The following is a 21,944-nucleotide window of genomic DNA, read 5'->3' as shown; positions in this document are numbered from 1 at the left end:
CAGGGTGGAAATGGCAGACTTTGGGAAGGATCCCTCTGTCAGCGCAGGAGACAAGGTCATTCCAGCATCCAGAAACCTTCGTCAAAATCTATCTTTGAGGCAAATAAAACTCTCGTCTTCCAGAAGTGATGGACACAGATTCCAGAAGTCTGAGGTGAGAGGGCTAACCATTAGACTGCCCAACGTGGCCGCCATCGCCAGGGCAAACACCACAACCTCTGGGGGCGGCCCCTGGGGGTGGCTCCCAGGACCGTTCGCCCCTGATATGGCTAGCCCTGAACGTCGCCACGCCTCTGTGCGTGTCCCCAACAGGACGTGGCCCCGCCCTTGGTGCCGCTCCCTTTGGGCGCGGAACCGTCCCTGCGTGTGACTCCCTGGGCCCTACTCGCCCCGCTGCGTGGCTCTTCTGGACGTCGCCACGCCCCTGGGCGTGTCCTTAACAGGAAGTGGCCCCGCTCTGGGTGCAGCTCGCATTGGGGGCGGAGCCGCCCCGGGGTGTGACTGGCCTCTGCACGTGGCCCAAGGCCAGACCGACCTCCTCTGGAAAAAGCCTCCCTTTGCTCCTACTTCCCGCCAGAGGTTTTCGAGCCCCTTTGCGTCTGCCAGCCAGACTGTGGTGAGGTACGCATGGTTCGGTCCTCTGGAAAAGCAGATGACTAAGCCAAATATTCCAGCACAGTGGGAAAAGTGTTGTAAATTGGGAAGCGGGGACAGATCCCCGGGGAACCCTTCACAGTATAATAGGAAGGAAAGAGGAAAGAAGGGATGGGGACTCACGTTTTGGTTTCCTTACTCTTTGATATCTGCTAGCGATGAAAAGATCCGGTGACTTCTCATTTCCCTGTGGTGATCCAGCACACATGCTGGACGAGTGGGGATTGTGGAGAAATTGTAGGCCAGTGAAACCGTTTTGAGCGCTTAGGCAAGAGAATTGACTGAGGAACCGTCCTAGAAGCTCCCCGAAGACAGGGAGCTTTGTTTCCTTCCCCGTGTGCCCCAATGCTTAGAAGAAAGCCCAGTACACAGTAAACACCGAGGGAATGAATGGATTGTCTTCAGGCAGTGTTGGCGCTGCCCATTGGTATGGAACATTTATGGTGGCATCAGTTACTTTCTTGTGCGATTTTATCCAAGAGGGGTCAGCCCCTTATCGGAAGACAGGTCTAAAAAGGACAGAACTGACTTCGGCAAGGGTGACAGATGAAAGGCAAGTGCGGAAGGCTGTTGAGAGTGGAGCTCTTTAGGTTTGGGATTAAGTGGTGGACCACGAAGTTTTCCTTGGAGAGGGAAGAAATGAAGAAAAACGCTGTCAGATGCCCAGGGAGACGTATAAAGTGGCTTGTAGTTCCTGCTGAATAGGTTGAAGAATTGGCATACTGAGGGCATAAACTGAAAGACTAAAACCGGGTGGAATGTCAGACTGCTTTTTCAGGTGGCAGAAGTGTTCCCGGTGATAAGTTCTGGGCTACGGCCACAACTAGACTGGAATGCAGGTAAAGGGCTCTAGGATGAGAAGGGGTAGACAGTGAGAGGACAGATTATGGGATGGTCTGTCCACATGGATGTGGGGGCCTCTGACTGATTGCTGCCACCTCAAGTTCCTGTCCTGGGCCCCATCCCACTTCTGGCCTGTCCCAGGGTCTGTGCAGAATCAGCATTTCCTGCAACTCCCAAGCATTAGTCAGTGGCATAACTCTGGACAAGAAGGCAGAACGGGGGCAGTGAGAGAGAGGGAAGTAGCCGATCTGGTTTTGTTTTGACACCCAGCATTCACTCACCTTCTGGAAATAGTCCCTCTGTTGACCCCCAGGGAATTAACCCCATTCTCAGTCTCAGTCCATGTAAAGATGGAGTTGTCTTTCCCAGACAGTCTTATTTTAAGATGGGTGTATAACTCAAGGCTTGGCCAAAAGATGGTTTTATGCTTTTTGGCAGCAGTGACTGGTCGGGGACGGCATGTGACCCAGCTGGAGACAGTAAGGCACAATGGGAATTTGCAGGGACTATGAGAGAGAGAACCCATTTTCAGCTCTACTTAGTGCTTGAAAAGTACACGTAAAGGCACAAAATGACAGAAAGTCAGTCCAGAATCTAGTGCCAAGAAACGGATACAAACTGAACCTTGATGGCATCAACTGAGCCCCAACTTGAACCCTCCTGCCTGACGCCAGCCTTACTGCTAGATTTTCTCAGGTACCCGAGTCAACAGATTCTCTTTCTTAAGTCAGTCCCATTGTTTTTGCTGTCATTGACAGCCAAATAATTCCTCACAGTGCAAGGGCACTCTCCATCCTAGCTCCCTCTTCCCATGCTAGCACACTAAGTGTATATTACCTTCTCTGTCCTCCAGATTGCCCTTCTACAAGAGGGGATTAAGAAACCCACTTTGAAGGATCGTAAATATTAAATGGGAAACTACACATAAAAGCATGTTTTGCAAAATTGAAGTGCAATAAGCATTGCCTAATTTTTCGGAATTAAATTAAATCTTGTTCAAAGCCCCCGTGTCAAAGGAAGGCATCCTGTATTAGTCATGACTGTCAGTGGGGTTGGTGGGGGAGGATTTTCCTATCAAGCAAATATTCGCTATCAGGCAAGTAAGTATATACCAAAGAGCCTGTGTGATTAAGCCCACCAAGGTTGCTACTGGGATGGTCATTGTCCAAGCTCATTTGGCCCATTGAAAGCCGCTGGTTGTATAGCCTCTATTCCGAGCGCGGGCAATGTGGTGTTTTGTGGCAGCTCCCAAATAATGGGGCTTGATGATTCATCGTCTCAGCAAACATCATTTCATCCTTTGAAAGAATGTTTGTCTCCTAGAGAACTTCCTCACAGAACCATCTACGTAAGGAACACATCTTTACATCATTATGATCAAGGCGCTGGACCACTGGTACCTTAAGCGACTCTCCTTTCACCCTAGCACTTCTGTCATCCCGTCTCTCCTCTCTCCTGAGGACACTTGGCCAGATTTTCATCTCACTTATAAGAGTATTGAGAGGACTGTGCGATACATGCCTCGCAACTTCTCTTTGGGGTCAGAAAACATGAAGACCATTTGTGACCCCTGAGAGGAGAAGCCCAGAGCTTCCTGTAAGACTAAAGGGGATGTTAACTTTTTATTCCTTTTGGAGTCACCTCTGACAGGGAATAGAGAGGAAGCATTCAATAGTTTGGTAAATTATCCTGCCTCAAATGAAGGTTACCAACTTGGGAAGAATCCCTACAGAGGAAAATGACCCACTCTTGTCATTGCCAGCCCAGCCTCCACCCCAGGGGGAAGCACTGCTTCACTTAATTTTTATTTCATGTTCATTTATTTGTGGGGGAGAGAGAGAGAGAGAGAGAGAGAGACTGAGCCCAAGCGGGGAGGGACAGAGAGAAAGGGAGACACAGAATCCTAAGCAGGCTCCAGGCTCTGAGCTGTCCACACAGAGCCCGACGCGGGGCTCAAACTCACGAACCATGAGATCATGACCTGAGCGGAAGTCAGATGCTCAAGCAACTCAACGGCCTGGGCGTCCCCACTGATACACTTCTGTAATAATCGGTTCTTTCCCTGCTCCCCAGCCCCACCTATGAAGGAAGGAACAGACCTTGAGTCGCCTGGGAGAGAAGGAGGCAGCCTCCACAAGTCTCTGAACCCGCCACTTTGCCTGCCTAATGAAGACCGTATGTGCCCTTGGGACACAGGAAAATACCCTGATTTAGTCTCTGATCCAGGGCCAATGGAAGTCCTAGGGGAAAAGCCTCAAGAGAAGAGCCCCTTCTCGAGGCCTGAGCTCCTTCACTGCGACTGCTGATTGGGACACAGTTCTCAATGTTAATCCCTCTGAAGGCTGCCTCTATGAACTTGATTGCCTTAGGCGGCACCTGACAGCAGAAAAGTTCCCAGTGCCTGAAGCTGGGATCTGGGGTCCCCATGCCCAATCCGTATCAACGTACCAATCAATTCATGCATTTTGGCAACCCTGACATTAGGTTTGGAGTTAGATTTAAGGTTGTAAAGATTCAGTTAGCCCATTCCCACTGCATTATACGTCAGTGAAAATTCTCGAGGCGCAACACTATATCGTGTAAATGATACTCCCTCGGCTTCTCGTAACACAGCGATACCTGAGAGTAGGCACAAAGCACATCTTTTCCTGGAAAAATGGATCATCTGTCCAGTCATTTTTCAGCAAATACAATTTCTTGCTTTTTATGACAGTACTGCTTTCCTATAGGAACAAGAATCTGAAGAAGGGACAGTAATCCTAGAAGCCGAACAAAAGTATAAGATCACTCATGGATGGTACTACCATATCATTTAGACAGATGACGTCCTGGATGTTCTGAGTATGCAAATTCTGTCTCGTTAACTCATTCAATATTTTCTCAGAATGGAGGCAATGGACACTAGGTGTGACTTGTCATGTGACCCCAGGCCATTAACTCAACCCCTTTAAACCACCACATCTCCCTTGGTTAGAAGTCCTCAAGCCATAGGTACATGGAAGATATCCCAAGATGGGAGTTACATCCCAAGATGTTCTAAGATCCCAGTGCTAGCTTTCCCATCAATTGGGCGACTCATTCTCTCTGATGTGCTAGGTTGAAGAATCAAATTGAACTCAGAGATGTGCTATACTAAATATATTAATAACAGGAATTGAATCTTGCAGCTTGTAGGGTTTGCTTCCTCTCCCAGTTTGTCTATATCTACAGAAGCTGAGGGTTACTTCTTTAGCTCTAAGGCCTGGGAGCTAGGACAAAGTGGAGAAAGTGGTAGAGATAGGATGAGCCATACTGTACCTAAGCTTTCTTCCCCTCTTAAGTCTGAATGCTGGGGAGTCAGGTGCTTGCAAGTGTTCATTTTACTTTACCTTTCAGGATGACCCCACACCAACTTTACCTCTGTATCACCTGTTCTTCCTTCTTTGGATGCTCCAATCTGTTGGATGTTTTGTTACCAGCTGCCATTCCATGTAGCCATTAAACAGCTTTGACCTTGAGGACATGGATATGGATGAGGAGAAGGATCCAGTTGGCACCTTTGGCCCCTTTTGCTTCAGTGAACTGAGTAGGGTGTCCAAGAAGGAACCCTTGCCTTAGGAAGACTCCTAAGATTGCAATGATCCCCACCTCCTGAAGTTTACAATTGTGTGTAATTACCCCTCCCCTTGAGCACTGGTTGACCTTAGTGATTTGTCTCCAACAGAATAAAGGAAAGGTAATGGGATGCCACTTCCATTATTAGTTTATAAAAGATTATAACTTCTGTCTTGTTTGCAAACTCTCTCCTAGTTTTGATGAAGGAAGTTGCTGTGTCAGAGAAACCCACGTGACCAGGAACCAGCGAACTCCCACCCAGGGCCAACAGGGTATTGAGGACCTCATGCCAACAGGCTTGAGAGATGCATCCTGCCAACAACTGTAAGTGAATACAGAAGTGGGTTCTTCCCCAATCATACCTTCACATGAGAACCTAGCCTCAGCTGACACCTTAATGACAGCCTTCTGAGAGACCCTGAAGCAGAAAATCCAGATAGGCCTAGCCTGAGATTCTGACCCACAAAAATTGTCAGATGATAAATATGTGTTTTTAAGCCACTAAATTTTGGGATATCCATTACACAGCAATTCATAACTAATTCCCCTTTAAATTACTGTCACTTTGGTGTAAAATGTAGCATGTCTGGGAAAGCAGGTACCATATAGGAGCACAGCTTCCCTGACAACATCCTGGAGGTTTTGTCTTCATGCTCAAAGACGATCTTGTGTTCTCTCAGGCCAAAATGGTATCCCTGTGCTCTCATAAGCCCTGAGTAGTCTCTGGGAGGTGATGCCTACATGCCATAGTACCTCATCGCACCCTACAGCTGTATATATGTCAGGATAGTTTGGGAGCAAGTGAACAAACAGGTGGAGCCAAGGTGTAGACTTTAAGGGGTTTTCTCACTTGGTGAAGGCCTGAACATTTTCAGAGTAAGCCTTTTGTACTTTTTATGAAAAAATTCTACATTTTAAATACAGGACCCCTGGGGCGCCTGGGTGGCGCAGTCGGTTAAGCGTCCGACTTCAGCCAGGTCACGATCTCGCGGTCTGTGAGTTCGAGCCCCGCGTCGGGCTCTGGGCTGATGGCTCAGAGCCTGGAGCCTGTTTCTGATTCTGTGTCTCCCTATCTCTCTGCCCTTCCCCCGTTCATGCTCTGTCTCTCTCTGTCCCAAAAATAAATAAACGTTAAAAAAAAATTAAAAATAAATAAATAAATAAATAAATAAATAAATAAATACAGGACCCCTGAGCAGGGTCAAATAAAGGGCCCCAGGATAAAACTGAGAAGGCCACTGTCAAGCTTCTTACAAGGGACCAGTATGGATGTAGAAGCCCAAAGAGAAAATCGGTAAGAGCTGAACTCACTTCTTCCTTTCCCAAAGCACAAGTCCCTCCTCCTATACGACACCATCCCACAATCCCAGTGCACTACACAGAAACACCCCCACTCTCTATTAGAGCAAACGTTTATTGAGGAGGGTTAATATTCTTGGTTGTGCTGAAGAAAGATTGTTCTGATCAGAGGATATGTTACTGTGAAAACTGTGAGGCTTTCTCAACAAGGACTAAACGATTTCTTTAGGGAAATTTCTTCTCCCTCAAAGTGCTGGAGAAGCATTTTCTGCTTGAATAGAAGGGTTGAATCTCTGAACACAGTGCTTTCATCAGCGGTGAGGGGGGCTGCAAGGACCTGGCATAGTTGATGCACACAGGTGGGGCCTAGGTGATGCACGGGCTCCCTGGAGGACAGAGAAGAAGCGAGTTGGCTTGGAGTTAATAGCTGCTTCTTGAAGGCCCCAACTTTCTGGGGAATTCCGGTCCTGTGTCTGTTCTGCCTGACACTTGTAAGACACTTCTGTTCGCAGAGACGGCTTCTTGGCTACAGAACTCGATCCTGGCCCGTTTGCCGTGTGGTGTGTCAGAGAAAGCCTGATAGTTGGAGGGATGCCTCTTGTCAGGCCCTGCCTGGGCCTGGAGTTCTTCCTTCTGCTGGCTTAACTCTGAGGCCTTAGATTCATACCTACCTGCCACCTTCACGCCTAGGATCTTCCCAGTGGCAATCATGAGCTCATGAGCTTCAGGAGGCCCAGCACTCACAAGAGCAGTCAGTCACACTTTCAACTGGGTCTCGGTGCTGGCAACTTTCCTGCTTTGTGATTTTTTTCATGGCCTTGATCCACTTGATACATTGCCTCATCTTTTTTCTGAAGTAACTCTCGGGAAGAAACTGTTCGTTCTGTGACAGAGGTGAGGGAGCACTCTCTAATTTTCTGTCCTCAACACGGTGGCTCTTCTTTCTGGCTACCGATGTCCCTACCCCTGAATCCTCCCTTCTACATTTTCCTGCTTTGGAACCCTGAGGTCTCACTTTCTCTGCACTTTTTCTTTGTGGAAAATTCTTAGGCTGGCACTCACCTAAGACCAGCTTAGAGGGCCAGGACTCCTGCTGCTGCTCCGTGCTGTGTTGTCCTCCAAGTGGACATGCGGCACCTGGGACGCTCCCATATCCCCACTACAGTCACTCTGGGACTGAGTCAGTGAGGCCTTGGACGTCAAGCTGTCGGAAGTAAGGGGCATGCCAGTGGCATCCATGCTTGAGCTTGATTGTGGTCCTCCCTCTACACTTTCGACTTTAACTCACTAAGGAGCTGTCTTTTAAGGTCTGATAGTTTAGAATCTTGGGGAGCCAGTGCTGTTGGTGAGGGCTGTTCAGTGGTCGGCACAGCTTCTACCTTACTCAAATTGACATTTGTCATTTTGGAGCTTTCCAACTCACTGGTTGTCAAGACTTCACAAGATTGGGATTGAAGAGTACACAGCTCCTTGGTGTTGAATACGCCCCTGGACAAGTTGTGCTTTGCAAAATGGTCTAAATTCTTCTGCACCATCGCTCTGCCCTGAGCCATTTCAGTTCCATCGCCAGGACTCACATTCTCATCCTTTGGCTCATGTCCAGCTTCAGCTTGCTTTGGGGGTACCTCTGGGCCACATCTGCTGTCTAGTACAGCCTCCCTCTGTCTCACTTGAGCTATGATGCTGTGTGTAAGAGACTGGAAAGTCTGACTTCCATACGCAGCTGTCTGGATACCCTCTGCAAGCTCATGGTTGGTGTCAGAGAGTGATGCTTTCAGGGCCCTCTGTCCTTCATTGCCCATAGGTGACATGGCAGGGAGAGAATGATCCAGGGTGGGGACTGAATTTGGTGTTCTCATCCTGTTGCCATGAAAAGTTTTAGAGCTTCTCTCATGGGGGTTAGAAAACTCAGCTTTGGAATCCACCAGAGAAATATGCATGGCTGAGGAGGGAATGTCTAATTGGGGAACAGGCCATGTTGTGGCTTCTCTCAACATATAGAATTTTATGGATTCAAGAACCCTGAGCGGTAGACCTCACCTCCGACTCATCCGAAATCTTATAATATGGGCCTCTAGCAGCCGTCGGGTATTGGGATCGAGAAAGGAAGGCTCCAGAATGGTAATCTGGCAGCAAACCCTACCCACCATTGTCTTTTTTGATTTGTGTTTTCCATTTTAGTCTGGGAACTCCCACACAAAGGCAGTGCATTGTCATCAGCCAGCCATGAACAACACACACCTGTAGGAATCCTACCCGCAGTAATCTACCAAAATTTCTTGTTCAAATGTAATCTAAGGTCAGATTTCATTTGGTTCTGGTCTGTGTCCTTCCTTGAGACATTTAGCAATTCATTCCCTAGTGACTCCTTGAATGACACACACAGTTACTTTTTGCCTCCAAAGAAGCCCTAAGACCCTTCACTAGGTAGCATTCTGAGACCCTTTGTGGGCTGCCTTCTGGGCTCTTCTCTAGATTTACCCAAGATCCTCATCATGTTCATCCTTAGCTGGAACTCTGTTGGGACCCTCTCATGGAAACTTCCTGGGAAACTCGATTCAGTCTTTGCTAGATCCTTGGCTACTGTGGCCCTGGAGCTCAGAGAATTTTGAGCAAACATGTCTGCTTTTTTGCTGAGACATTTCTGTTCATGTACACTGAGGCTCCATCAGTGCTAGAGACTCTAGATTTGTACAGGCATGCAAGCACCAGCATGGGGTACCTTCCTTGGACTGTGAAACTCCAGTCTCTCCTGGGATTCACAGGTAATATGGAAATGGCCAGGAATGATGGATGACCATATAACCAATGGAAAGTTGGGGGCTTGAGGACAAATGGCTTCAGGATATCTTGGGAACCCAGGGACTAAACCCCACAAACTTTCCTGGTGCTTCTTCAACATGTGCCATGGCACATGCTGGTTTTCAGTCAAGACAGGAGAGTCTGACTCATTCTTGGATCCTTGGAAAAACACTCCACAGTCCCTATTCTGGGGTGAAGAAGACGATGGTATGATTGGTAGGCGAGGTTGAAGGTGGGCCTGGGGGTTCACCTGAGTGAAAGATAGCGGCTGGGATTGGGACAAGTTTTGAGGCCAGGGTCGGGAATATAAACCGGGGAGAGGAAGGCGATGGGAATGAGGGTGGAGTAGAACTTCTTGATCCTGCATTTTGACTGCAGGAGCATTACAGCATCCATTGAATAAGACAAAGTGAGACCCTAGTGGGGAAGTACTACTAGAAACCAGGAGAGTGTCTACTAAGGACTCACTATGTGAGGAGGGAAGACCCCAGACGAGCTGGCTATATTTCTGATACAAGTTTTCCCCCAAACACTTGAGATCGAGGAGCTGCTGACAAATGCACAGGTGCTCTGGTTTGCCTTCAAAATTCCAGCCAGTTTTGGGGGCTGTGGTGACCTGTACATCAAAGGGCTGCAGTGAATTCACTGAAGATGTCCTTTGGTATTCTGGCCACGTGTGTTTTGAAAATGGTCCCTCTTCTTTTTCTTTCTTCTCCAAAATCTGGAAAGGCATTCTCTTTTTCATTTGTCTCTCTAAGACTTCCTGTATGTTAAGGTCAAGGAAAGAAATTCCACCGGCCTCCTTGTGCCTGTTAGCAGGGTCTCCCCAGAGATGGGTTTCTGGTAGATGGAAGTAATCTTGCTCTTGCTGAAAATTAGAGTGTGATAATGCGGGGAGGAACATGTTCTGCGCATGAGCCTGCCAACAGGAGAATCCGGAAATTGACGAGCTTAAATGAGCACTACCTCTGATTGTTGGGATACAAGTGGACCATCCACCAGGGCTATCTGGAGATGAGTTCTCTGGAACAGGCTTCAAGGAGATTGAAATCGATTTAGATTGAGTCGCAGTTAAAGTGCAGTCTGGTGGTGGTGAAACAGGGCTGGTGTGCATGATGACGAGCAAATGAATCAGTGGGATTCTTTGTCTGGGACAGACGTGGTAAGAGGTTGATGTCTTGGAAAAAGGTGGGGTCAAGAGAAAAGATGGTATTCAGAGGTAAAGTGGACTCGGCTTGGGCAATAGGATCCCCTTTCTGAATGTCATGTAGTAGGAGAGGGGGGAAAGGCAGTGGGTTGGGGTGATCCCACCCACTGGGAATCTGGAACTCAAAGGAGGAAAAGACTCTGGTGGCAGAGAGTGACCTGGTCATGAGGATAAGAAAACCTTAGGTGAGCAAAGGGAGGGGGTGGTGGGGACGGCTCAGGCAAAAGGGCTGGTTTTAGGTCTCCTGGAGGGACTGCTGTGAAGGCAGGGGAAGGACAGAATGATGAGTCTGTCACAGGGGCTGTGGCAGCCAAGGGGATCACAGAGAGAGTAGCGTCTTCCAGGACCTCCAGGAACAGCAGCCGATTGACCTCAGCTGTTGTACTATTACACACCTCACAGAAGGGGTCTGGACATAACAGTTGATGAAAGTGCACGGTATCATGATGCCGGCACAGGGGGCTGCAGGAGACAGGAGGTACAAAGCTGCAGCCACGGCCAAAGCCACGGCCAAAACAAACATATGTGGCTCTGGCAATTCTGGCAAAAGTAGTGCCACCCCCCATCCCGAAGGCTTTCCCATTCTGACTCTGAGGATTTTCTATCCCATGTCAACTACAGGCTTCCCTGAAGCCCTAGAAATTCATAGACTCTGCTAAAAAAGGTGGGGGCGGGGGTGTCAGGAAAGAAGGCAATGTTTAGTCACCTTGCAAAAGAGAAATCACCTTTCTTATCTCCTCAACTTTGTTCTGGCAAGTTCTCCAACCTGGGAAACCAGGAGATTGGTGAAGGTTGAAGCAGGAGATATTATGAGAGGCCGAGTACAGTGTCCTTTAAGAGATACCCTTGGTAGATTGGATTTGGAGAGCCCCAAGAATGAGGATATAAGATCACATGGTCAGTGATAATAATAACAAGACTCACATAAGTATGTTGTTATATCGTTCACAAAGGACTTTCATATATACTATCCCATGTGATCTTGAAAAAAACCCTATGAGGGACATAGGTCAATGATTACTTTCAAGAGGAATCTGAATAGGAATGATGTCTCCAGTCTTTCACAAAGTCAGGAGACAGAAGTTCTGACTCTTGATAGTCACACGGCCACCTTGGGCAACACGCATTGACCAGGTCCATCACTGCTTTGTGCTCAGGGATGGGCAGAACAAGGAAAACTGAGAAGGGTCTTAGCCCCTGACTGCCTTTCTCTGAGACTTCTTCTCTGAGGCCCTTCTTCTCTGACAGGGAACTATCTAGCAAATGATGTCCTCAGAGATCATGGACTAGGGACCTCATGGAAAGGACAGAAAGGGTCACCCTTGGAGAGCTCAGGTGGAATAGGCAGAACCTTACCGTTCAGTGTCCCACCTTTCCTCCTCCTCTTGGCTCTGCCCTGATGCTAGAACAAAAATGAAAGAATGAGGAGCTAGGACTCACTTGTCCGTCTCTCTTCTCTCTGGGAAACAGGGAAATTTAATATCCACAAATGCTATGACTCTATTTTCAGTAATAGAATTTCGTGGTTCCTGCTTTCATCAATTTTTAAAGGTGATGAAATGTTTTCAATATTTCCTACTTTGAAAAACTCAAGGAAGGATTTTGTGTATGAGGTCCACACTTGATAGTCTCAGCCAGAAATCCTTTGTTCAATGAGGACACAGACACGGAGGCCAGCAGTCACATCTGTGCTCCCTGAGGTACGACCGTGTATTGTGGGACACAGCTCAGAACCCAATCTGTCTTCAGAGGCTTTCAGAGAATCAGCCCAACATGAAGGAAGGCTTGGTCGAGTGAGGCTTGACATGGGATGGAACTCTCGATTGAGTGCGAGTGAGCTTTGTTCCCTTTCACAGATCCCATACTCTCTAAATAACCCAATCCAGGAATACGGAATCACTGTGTTTGGGATTTTACCCAAGACCTGTCACCACATCCAGATAGTTTGTGAGCTTCGAGTGGAAATCTTAGTCATTCATTAACCCATAGCCCTGCCAGATCTCTTTTCCTAGAGGAATGAATGTCTCTTCTTTAAAAATTCCCATTTTAGGTGTCTCTCTGACCCAGCCAACCTCATTTAGAAATGTGAGATGAAGAACAGGAAAGTAAAGAGTTATTCTCTGAAGGACAACTTCTGGTCCCAATTCTCAGAGTTAAAAAAAAGCCTGGAGTCATCACCTCAGTCTTTGAAAGAAGCAAACTGAGAATCAATGACTTTGCTTGCAGCCATAGTAGGAACCACTACCCTAAATCCTCAGAGAGTGTGAATGCACAGAATCATAGCTAAGATCAGCTTACCTGGGACAGAAACCCTGGAGGCTGGGGATTGCTGTCCTTGTGGGGAACACTTGAATAGACACTTTGACAAATTGCTGGAGGATGCATGTGGGCTAGCATGAGGGTAAGAAACTCCTGGCGTCACAATCTAATGGGGGCCCCCACTTATTCATAAGTTTTATTACCAGGAACCCCACCTGGTTCTCACACTAAAGAGCTATGAAAACAATGCTCATGTTTCTGGCCAGGGAGTACAGGGTTTGAGAGAAAATTAACCATTTTGAAAACATTGTGAAATATTCTCAGAGTTCTCCATAACACAAGCCTACTCAGTAGGGGAAAAAGACTACCACATGGGAGAAGGTAAATTACGCAACTAAGGCAGCCCATCTGGCCTTGTCTCATCTATGGAGTAGGAAAAAACAAACCATCTTCAAAACACTTGTGAACATCACTAGTAAGGGGTACAGACCCATTGAAAGACAGACATTTAATCATATCCTCTGCCCCAAGATCTTACGGGATCTCCTGGAAAAAAGGAGACAACACATAAGAACACATGGGGAATGTAAGCATAGATATGAGAAACTCTACGAATCAAAAGGAAATGTTAGAAACCAAAAACACTATGACAGATGTAGAATGCCTTTGATTGACTCATCTGAAGTTTGCATATGGTCCAGGAAAGAACTGAGTTTGAAGATATGGCAGTATAAATGTTCTAATGTCCATGCTGAAAATTAAAGAGAAAAATAATTTTTTAAAGCTAAAATCCAGAATACCCAAACATTGTAGAAGCTCAGAGAACACCAAGCAGGAAATTAATAAAATAAAATAAAATAAAATAAAATAAAATAAAATAAAATAAAATAAAATAAAATAAAATAAAAATAAACTATACCTGGACATATCATTTTCAAACTGTAGGAAAGCAAAAGATAAAATATTTAAAGAATTCATAAGTAAATATAAACCCCACCTCTAGGAAAAAAGATAAGAATTACGACCTGTTGCCATAAGCCATACAAGTAAGAGATTGGAGTGAAATATTTAGTGTTGAAATTTAGTTTGAAAGAAAAAACCACCAATCAAGAATTTTATATGTAGTGAAATTATCCTTCAAAAATGAAAGAGTAGTAGGAAGTCAGACAGTGAAAACCTGAGGAAATTCAGCAGCAGCAGACCTGCCCTGCAGAATGTTAAAAGAAGTTCTTCAGGGAGAAGGAAAATACTCAGATCTACAAAAGGTGAAGGAAGATAAAATAAAACTGTTCTTTGTCTTATTCTCAATTGATCCAAGAATAATAACAATAATGTGTTGGGTGATTATAGTGTATGGATTTGACCCAAGAATGATAACAATAATGTGTTGGGTGGTTATAGTGTACGGATAAGTGAATGATATCAGTGTTACAACTGACAGGAGGAATTGGAAATTCCTGCACTACCTATTAAGTGGTATAGTATTATATGAAAGTCGTAAATGCATGTTACAAACTCCAGGGCAACCATGAAAATATTTTTTGTAGAAGCGCCTGGGTGACTCAGTAGGTGAAGCATCCGGAGGATCGAAAGGTCAGAAGATCAAGTTCTTCATCGAGCTGTGCACTGAGCATAGAGCCTGCTTGAGATTCAGTCTCTCTCTTCCCTCTCCCTACTGTGTGTGCTTTTTCTCTCTCTTAAGTAAAATAAAATGTTTTTTAACACACAGTAATTGTGCAAAAAAAAAAAAAAATGGTGAGAAAATGGAATCATATATAATGCTTGCTGAAAACCAGAAACACTAAATGAAAATTACACTAAATGAAATTTACAATAATTTACACTAAACGAAAATTAAAATACAACTTAATCAGGGTGCTTGGGTGGCTCAGGTGGTTAAGTGACTGCCTTCAGCTCAGATCATGGGCTCATGGCTTGTGAGTTTCAGCTCGGAGTAAGGCTCTGTGATGACAGCACAGAGCCAAGAACCTGCTTTGGATTTTGTGTCTCCCTCTATCTGTCCCTCCCCCACTTGAGCGTGCTTACTCTCTCTCTCTGTGTCTCTGTGTGTGTGTGTGTCTCTCTCTGTCAAAAATAAACATTAAAAAAAACTTTAATACAGCTTAATGTGTAAGATTCAGCAAAAGCAGTAGTTGGAAGTTGATAGCTTGGAATGTATCTATTTGTAAAGGAAGATTTATTATCTCTGACAGACTCTACTCTATTTACCTGATTGATGTCTCTGTGCTTCCAGAATATTGGCAAACACGGATTCCTCTTTAGGTAACAGCATCAGAAGAAGGACCCCACCCCACTCAGGAGGGCAAGGATGGGGATAGCTAGCAAGTTCAATTGGAGTTCAGCCATGGTGCAGTAAGGCCTCTCAGACAAAGATGGTTCACAGCATTGGAGAGGTATTGCTGCCTCGGGCAGCTGAGCATTGAGAGTACATGTTGTAGACTAGAGTTCCAGGCCCACATCACAGAGCTTTAGTACAGACACCAAAGGTTCTTGAGGGGAGGGGAGGGGACAACACAGGAAAGAGAAACCCACACGCAACTCCTCCCCCATCGTCCAGGCCAGCAAATCTGTCCATCCTTCCATGATCTCTTAGATGCCTACTTACCTTCCAACTCCACCTATTCACCATTTCATATATTTACCTCAGTGAAATCATCATATTCCACCTGTTTCCCTGATATTACCTGAGACCCTTTTTACTGCTTGGTGATCTCCTTTTGGACCCCACATTGTCGCCGAAGGTTTGCTATGCCCAGAGATTCGCATCCCCAACATCTACTCTGCCTTGAGCTGCAGTTCTCCCCAGTAGTGCATTTTTACTTTTATGAACTGAGAAATATACTGAGAGGCAGCCCTACCCCTCATATTTCCTCAGAAGAATCCACACTCACCAAAGAGCATAAGAGAGCAGAGTAGCCTCTACCAAAGAACAGAAAGCATGACAAAGAGGGAGGCGAGGGCATGGCGCCCCATGGACCTGTGGCAAACAACTTAAAATCCTTCAGTAATTCTTTTATTTCCCCATATCCCTCTTAGGCTATTCATGCCCTAGAGGGTCTCTTCTACCCATACGGTGTCTCACCCTGAGGCTCCCTCTTCTCTCTGCCTAATGCCACCTCTCCCCTCAACATTTGTATTTTTTGTTATTTTTTAAACTTTATTTTGAGGGACAGAGGGCTTGTGAGCATGAGCGGGGGAGGGGTAGAGAAGAAGAGGGAGAATCCCAAGCAGCCTCCAGCCTGATGGGGGCCTCGATCTCATGAGCCACAAGAGCATGACCTGTGCTGAAATCAAGAGTCGGACCAACTGGTTGGCCTGAGCCACCCAGGCGCCCCTGCCCACAAGTTTACTTATTCCTTTGTTACAGAGCAGTAATGCTGAATCACAGCCCACAGGACCAAACTCATCTTAATCTAGGAAGCGGGCTTCTCTTCAGCATAACGTCTCATGAGCACAATTGTAATTATATGTAACAATACCATTTGGAGTATTTTGAATCACACCTGTGGTTACTTCTTCCATGAAAAGTTTCATTAGTTTTTCCCCCGCATAATTGTTAACGTTTCACCAAAATACCTATTGACATCTCCATCCCTTTTTAAACAATAATGTCATTCTTGTTGATGGTGTATATGTATTCATCTCCCCATGCTAGCTAGTCATTTAATAGTTGTACCCCTTACAACTAGCTTCATTATTTATATTACAGACTGTTGAAATTAAGCCCTGTATCATCTCCTTATTTGACTTGCCTGCATTCCGTCTCTGATGAATCAGTCTTAGCCACAGACACCCAATTCTTTCCCTCTGATATGAGGAGGGTTTATCAGTAATGGTAACTCCTTCCTTTACCTCTCTTCTCCTGCACCCACAGCTTCACCATTGTCTCTACCCAGAAGGAAGGTACACTTCAAGCTCAGCCCGCCTGGGGCACATACCTTCCCTTGACTGCAGGAGGTTTCTCTGTTAAGGAAAATCCCTGTACATATCTTTGCATCACTAGTATTGCTTTTTAATAGAAAGTGTGGTCCTGACGGTCCCTAAGGCTCCTAGGACTCACTCACAACTATAACAATATCCTTAACACCCAAGCGAGATCAGTTCCACCAAAAAAAAGTTTCTAGGTGAGGAGGGGTTATAAATATGGCACATCGGATATAGTTTTCAAAAATGGGCCCTTATTATAAAAAAGCCTAAGAAACTGACCCAGATTAAAGGAAACTAGAGAGACACAGCAACTATGTGTAGTATGTGATTCTAGACAGAATCCTGTAAAGGAAGTTTAAGAAAAACTACACAAAGGACGTTACTTGATTTAAATCCACAAAATTGGGGGCACCAGGATGGCTCAGTGGGTTAAGCATCTGACTCTTGATTTTGGCTCAGGGCATCATCTCACAGTTTCTGGGATCCAGTACCCCCTGGGGCTCTACACGCATGTCTCAGGTCCTACGTCGGATCCTCTCTCTCCTGATCTCTCTGCCCCTCCCCTGCCACAGGCACATGCACTCTCTCTTCAAAATTAACTTAAAAACAAAGTGACAAAAATGTACTATGAATGCGAAAGTAAAACCTTTATGTCAATTTTAAACTGTTATCACTGCGATAACTGTGCTGTAAGAGAAACTTTTCTTAAGAATTACACGATGAAGGGGCGCCTGGGTGGCTCAGTTGTCTAATCGTCCAACTTCATCTCAGGTCGTGAACTCGCGGGCAGTGAATTCGAGTCCCATGTCGGGCTCTGTGATGACAGCTCAGAGCCTGGAACCTGCTTTGGATTCCCTGTCTCCCTCTCTCCCTGCTCTTCCCCTACTTGTACACTCTTTGTCAGAACTAAATAAACGTTAAATTAAAAAAAAAAATTACACAATGAAATATTCAGGGCGAAAGTACATGATGCGTGAAATATATTCTCAAATGTTCAAGAACGTATGTATGTTTTTCATACATGTATCTGTGCGGTCCTGTGGAGAGAGAAGGGAAAGGAGGAAAGCAGACAGGAATTGTAAATAGTTCAAACTGTTAGTAGGTAAATCTGGATAAAGGGTATATGGCTCTACCATCTATGCGACTTCTCCACAATTTATTTTCAAATATATATACTTTAAAAATGAATTTAACCCAACCTTTGAGATTTCTGGCTTTGATTCCGGGAGCTGCTGCCGCCACCATACCCAGACCCCAGAAGTGTGCAATGCCAACTTTAAAACAGTTGTCTCGAGCTCTGTCCCAGACAAGAACCCTGGGATGGTCTGCACATATGAAGCATGCTAACATTTCACCAAGGTTTTAACAAAATACTGGCAAAGAACAACCCCATTCAAAACCAAAAAAAGAAAAAAGAAAAAATATTTTAGAAATTATACACAATATAAAACAAACAAAAAGGACAAAACGTCATCATGTATACTACATGGAACCCCTAAGGTCTTTTTTAGCTAGTGCTTCCAGGTTATTGTCTTCTGGGTTCTGCAGTGTGAACTGGTTTGCTAGCACCTCATTTGCTCTGCTAGTCAGTTACTGCTCCTCCACCAGATTCCCATCTTCCAAAAATGTGTTGACATCTTTTTCCTTACCTGCTCCCCTTTTTTGTCATCTGTAAGTACTTCTTTTCCACAGCTTTATTGAAATATATTTCACATACCATATAATTCACCCATTTGACGTGGATAAGTCCATGATTTTCAGTATATGCACAGACATGTGCATCACAATTCTAAAGCATTTCCACGACTTCAGAGAAAAACACCTCCAACCTTTTGCCTATCATTCCCCTCTGCCCTCAGCCCCCCTCCACCCCACCTCCAGGCCCCAGCTCTAGGCTGAATCTACTCTCTGTCTCCCGATTTCCCTATTCTGGACATTTCATGTGAATGGAATCATGTGTGGTCATTTCTGACTGGCTTCTTTCACTGAACATGTTTTCAAGGTTCATCCATGTTGTGGCATGTATTGGTCTTTTTATTGCCAAAAAATATATCATGTGGGTATGTCCTGTTTTATTTACCCATTTATCAGTTGATGGATGTTTGTGTTGTTTCCATCTTGTGACGTTATGAATAATATAGCTGTGAACATTTGTATACAAGTTTTTGTGTAGACCTCTGTTTTCAGTGCTCTTGAGTAGACACCTAGGAGTCATCTGCTGGGTTATATGATAACTGGATGTTTAACATTTTGAGCAACTGCCAGACCGTTTTCCAAAACAGCTGCAATATTTTCCATTCCCACCGGCATCATATGGGGTTCTAAATTCTCCACAGTCCCACCAACACTTGGATTATCTTTTTGATTCTAGTCATCCTTGTGGGTGTGAAGTGCTGTGAAATACTGGTTTTGATTTCCATTTCCCTGATGGCTAATGGCATCGAGCATTTTTTCATCTAATCTTTTACTTTTAATGGCCTTTGGGGAAAGAGAGGAGTGTTTGATCTACTGTGTTTAACTTGAAACACAATAGTTCATTTGAAAAGTGGCGGGAAAAGTTTTTCTTCTAAATATTTGAAAACACATAGAGCAGTGTTGAGTCTTTATCAACATGTATAGTGTTCTTCTATACCTTTTGCATGTTATACTTACTGTGTGATGAAGGGACAGTGAGATCGTGCCCTGAATTTGCTCTGTAAGATTACTTCTCATGTGGAGGTGAGGAATTCACTCAAAGGGCTCCTCAGGGTTGACTGCAAGGCAGAGCAGAACTGATTGCTAAAGTGCCTATAAGTTCAGTGCTTTTTTGGCACCAATGCTGCATACATCTATTGTGAATAAGTATGTTCCACAGGGGATAAATATCAAAGAAATGTGAGAGCTTTGACATGGGCACATAGCATATGTCTTAGAGATGGATGGCAAGATGTTTGTTTATGTTTGTTTATTTTGAGAGACAGACAGAGGGAGCGAGCATGAGGGGGGTGGAGAGCAGAGAGAGAGGGAGGAGGAGGAGCAGAGAGAATCCCAAGCAGGCTCCACACCAGCAACACAGAGCCTGATGTGAGGTTGGAACTCGTGAACCTGAGATTATTACCTGATCCTAAACCAAAAGTCAGATGCTTGACTGACTGAGGAGCCCCTAGATGGGAAATTCTTACAATGGGCTTTTGCACTTTAATCGTAATCACATCTGCCACATGATAATAGCGCAACTTGGGTGAGGGGCGTGTGGGACGTTCTATTGTTCTAGCTGCTCTTGTGCATGTTTAAACATTTCTGTAGTAAAAAAGCTTAAAAAAGTAAAAGAGGGAAAGGAGCAGGAGGAGACCTGGCAAGGGAGGCTCAGTCCCATCAAGACTAGAATTTAGGGATCTCTCAATAAAGAGTATTTCCTTCGACACTGGGGAAGGAAAGAGGAATGGGGAAATATTGTTGGAAGGTTTCGCTGTGTTGTGTTCTGATGAAGAGCTCCCATCTCATGGCTTTCTAGCTCCTCTGTGAACTGTAGTCCAGCACATCTGCAGGGAAAATGAAGAGGGCCTAAGTTGAGGAAAGTGAAGGAAATTTAAAATAGATCTGAGTAGAATTGGCAAGAGAACAGACGAAGGAAATAGTGACCTAACTCCAATTCTTTTGTTTCCATGTAAGCCTGGGATAAGTATTTGTGAGATGAATGAATGATTTGCAAGTAGTGCTGGGACTGAATTTCTTGTGCCATCAATAGACTCAATTGTGATATTTCCAATAGTGATCAGTAACTTGGAGAAAGGTATTTCTAGAAAAAGCAGAGAGACGAGAATTTGCCAGACAAGAAGGACTGAAGGGGATTGGATGGGGCCCATTTGTACTGGAGGTTCTTATTTAAAATTTTTTAATGTTTATTTCGAGAGAGACACCGGGAGAACACAAGTGGGGGAGAGGCAGAGAAGGAGAGACAGAATCCCAAGCACGTTCTGTGCAGAGCCTGTGCAAGATCATGACCTGAGCTAAGAGCAAGAGTCAGCCGCTACAATGACTGCGCCACCCAGTCAACCCTGTTTTTTAAATTTTTTTAATGCTTATTTTTCAGGAAGAGAGGGAGAGACACAGAGTGTGAGCTGACGAAGGGGCAGAGAGAGAGAGACGGAGACACAGAATCCCAAGCAGGCTCCAGGCTCTGGGCTGTTAGCACCGAGCCCCACGTGGGGCTCAAACTCACGGACCACGAGATCATGACCTGAGCCGAAGCTGGACGCTTACCCGACTGAGCCACCCACGTGCCCCTGGAGCTTTTTAAATGTTGTTACCTGATAGATGATCAAGAAGACAAGGCTTTGGTACATAGACAACAAGTAGAAAAATGAATGATGTGGAGTTGATACCAGGGGGCATATAAGCCGGAAGGATAGGAAGAGGTGGTAAAAGGACAGAATGTCAGACTATAATATTCCTGATGGCAGAAGTATTCCCAGTATTAAGATCTACAGGGTGTCAGTAACTGCACCGGATGGGCAGTAAAGGACTCTAAAATGAGATTATGTAGAAACTGGGACACTGGGTTATTGGCTGATCTATCCACATAGATGTTACAACCTCCAGTACTTTCTCTTCATTGTTGCCTGCCCTGGGCCCCATCTCACCTATTGTCTCTCTCAGGACCTCCACAGAATCAGACTCTGCATTCTTTCTGTGACCTTAATGTTCAGATACTGCAGGGTCAATAGCATGACCCTTGACAAGAAGGATACCACATTTGTATCTTCTTGTTCAAAGAGGGCTTCAATGGTTTTTTAACACTGAACATTCACTAGGACACTCACTCCATTTTTGAGTTCCAGCCTCATGTGGCATCGCCTTCCCTCCAGAATCCTATGTAAGCGTGGGAGAATCCTATTGTAAGGGTGGGTAGGTGTGCTGTCTTGGCCAAAAAAAAAAAAAAAAAAACCAGCATTCCATGGAAAAGCCCCCAATTATCTGTATGCTGGTGCACAGTGTAGAACTCACCTCTGGTTCATAAACTGCAGGTCTTCTGGAGGAGATCTACCTTGGCTCCACTAAGGCCATGAATATCAAAGGTGGTACCTCCATCATAATGGCAGAACTGTCCACACTAAAGGCAAGATCTTGTATATTGCCATCAAGTGTGGACAAAAGAAGGAACGAACCAAGGTCCCCTTCTCCAAAAGGGGGTGCCAAGCTTGACAGCTTCCAGTAGGAAACCCCCATGTCAAGTTAAACATGACCCACACGACAGATGCTTAAGCAGCATCTATGCTGTTCCGAGACCCTACCCCAACCAGCCCAAACACTCCCATTCAGAGTTCACCCACCTGTGCGATCCTCTGGTAACTGGAAG

General features: G+C 45.3%; 1 protein-coding gene and 1 long non-coding RNA gene across 4 annotated transcripts; one reads left to right on the top strand and one right to left on the bottom strand.

The window, feature by feature from the left end:
• Positions 1–22: 22 nt before the first annotated feature.
• Positions 23–14,613, top strand: LOC123381485. Of its 3 annotated transcripts, none has more exons than XR_006588524.1 (4): positions 23–154; positions 5,287–5,415; positions 6,278–6,385; positions 14,206–14,613. It is a non-coding gene; the product is annotated as an uncharacterized LOC123381485 (long non-coding RNA). The 3 variants fall into 3 exon arrangements; XR_006588523.1 differs by lacking the exon at positions 23–154 and adding an exon at positions 413–621; XR_006588525.1 differs by lacking the exons at positions 23–154; positions 6,278–6,385 and adding an exon at positions 424–621.
• Positions 6,492–20,738, bottom strand: LOC123381483 (spermatogenesis-associated protein 31D3-like). The gene is made up of 2 exons (XM_045042625.1): positions 19,259–20,738; positions 6,492–11,801 (listed from the first exon to the last, which is right to left on the bottom strand). The coding sequence occupies exon 2, from the start codon at positions 10,304–10,306 to the stop codon at positions 9,074–9,076; it is 1,233 nt and encodes a 410-aa protein (XP_044898560.1). The 5' UTR covers positions 10,307–11,801; positions 19,259–20,738; the 3' UTR covers positions 6,492–9,073.
• Between the last annotated feature and the right edge of the window lie 1,206 nt (positions 20,739–21,944).

This window comes from Felis catus, chromosome D4 (assembly GCF_018350175.1).
Source record: "Felis catus isolate Fca126 chromosome D4, F.catus_Fca126_mat1.0, whole genome shotgun sequence".
Lineage (NCBI taxonomy): Eukaryota > Metazoa > Chordata > Mammalia > Carnivora > Felidae > Felis > Felis catus.
The sequence above is the reverse complement of the archived record's forward strand: the minus strand, read 5'-3'. Positions and strand labels throughout refer to the sequence as shown.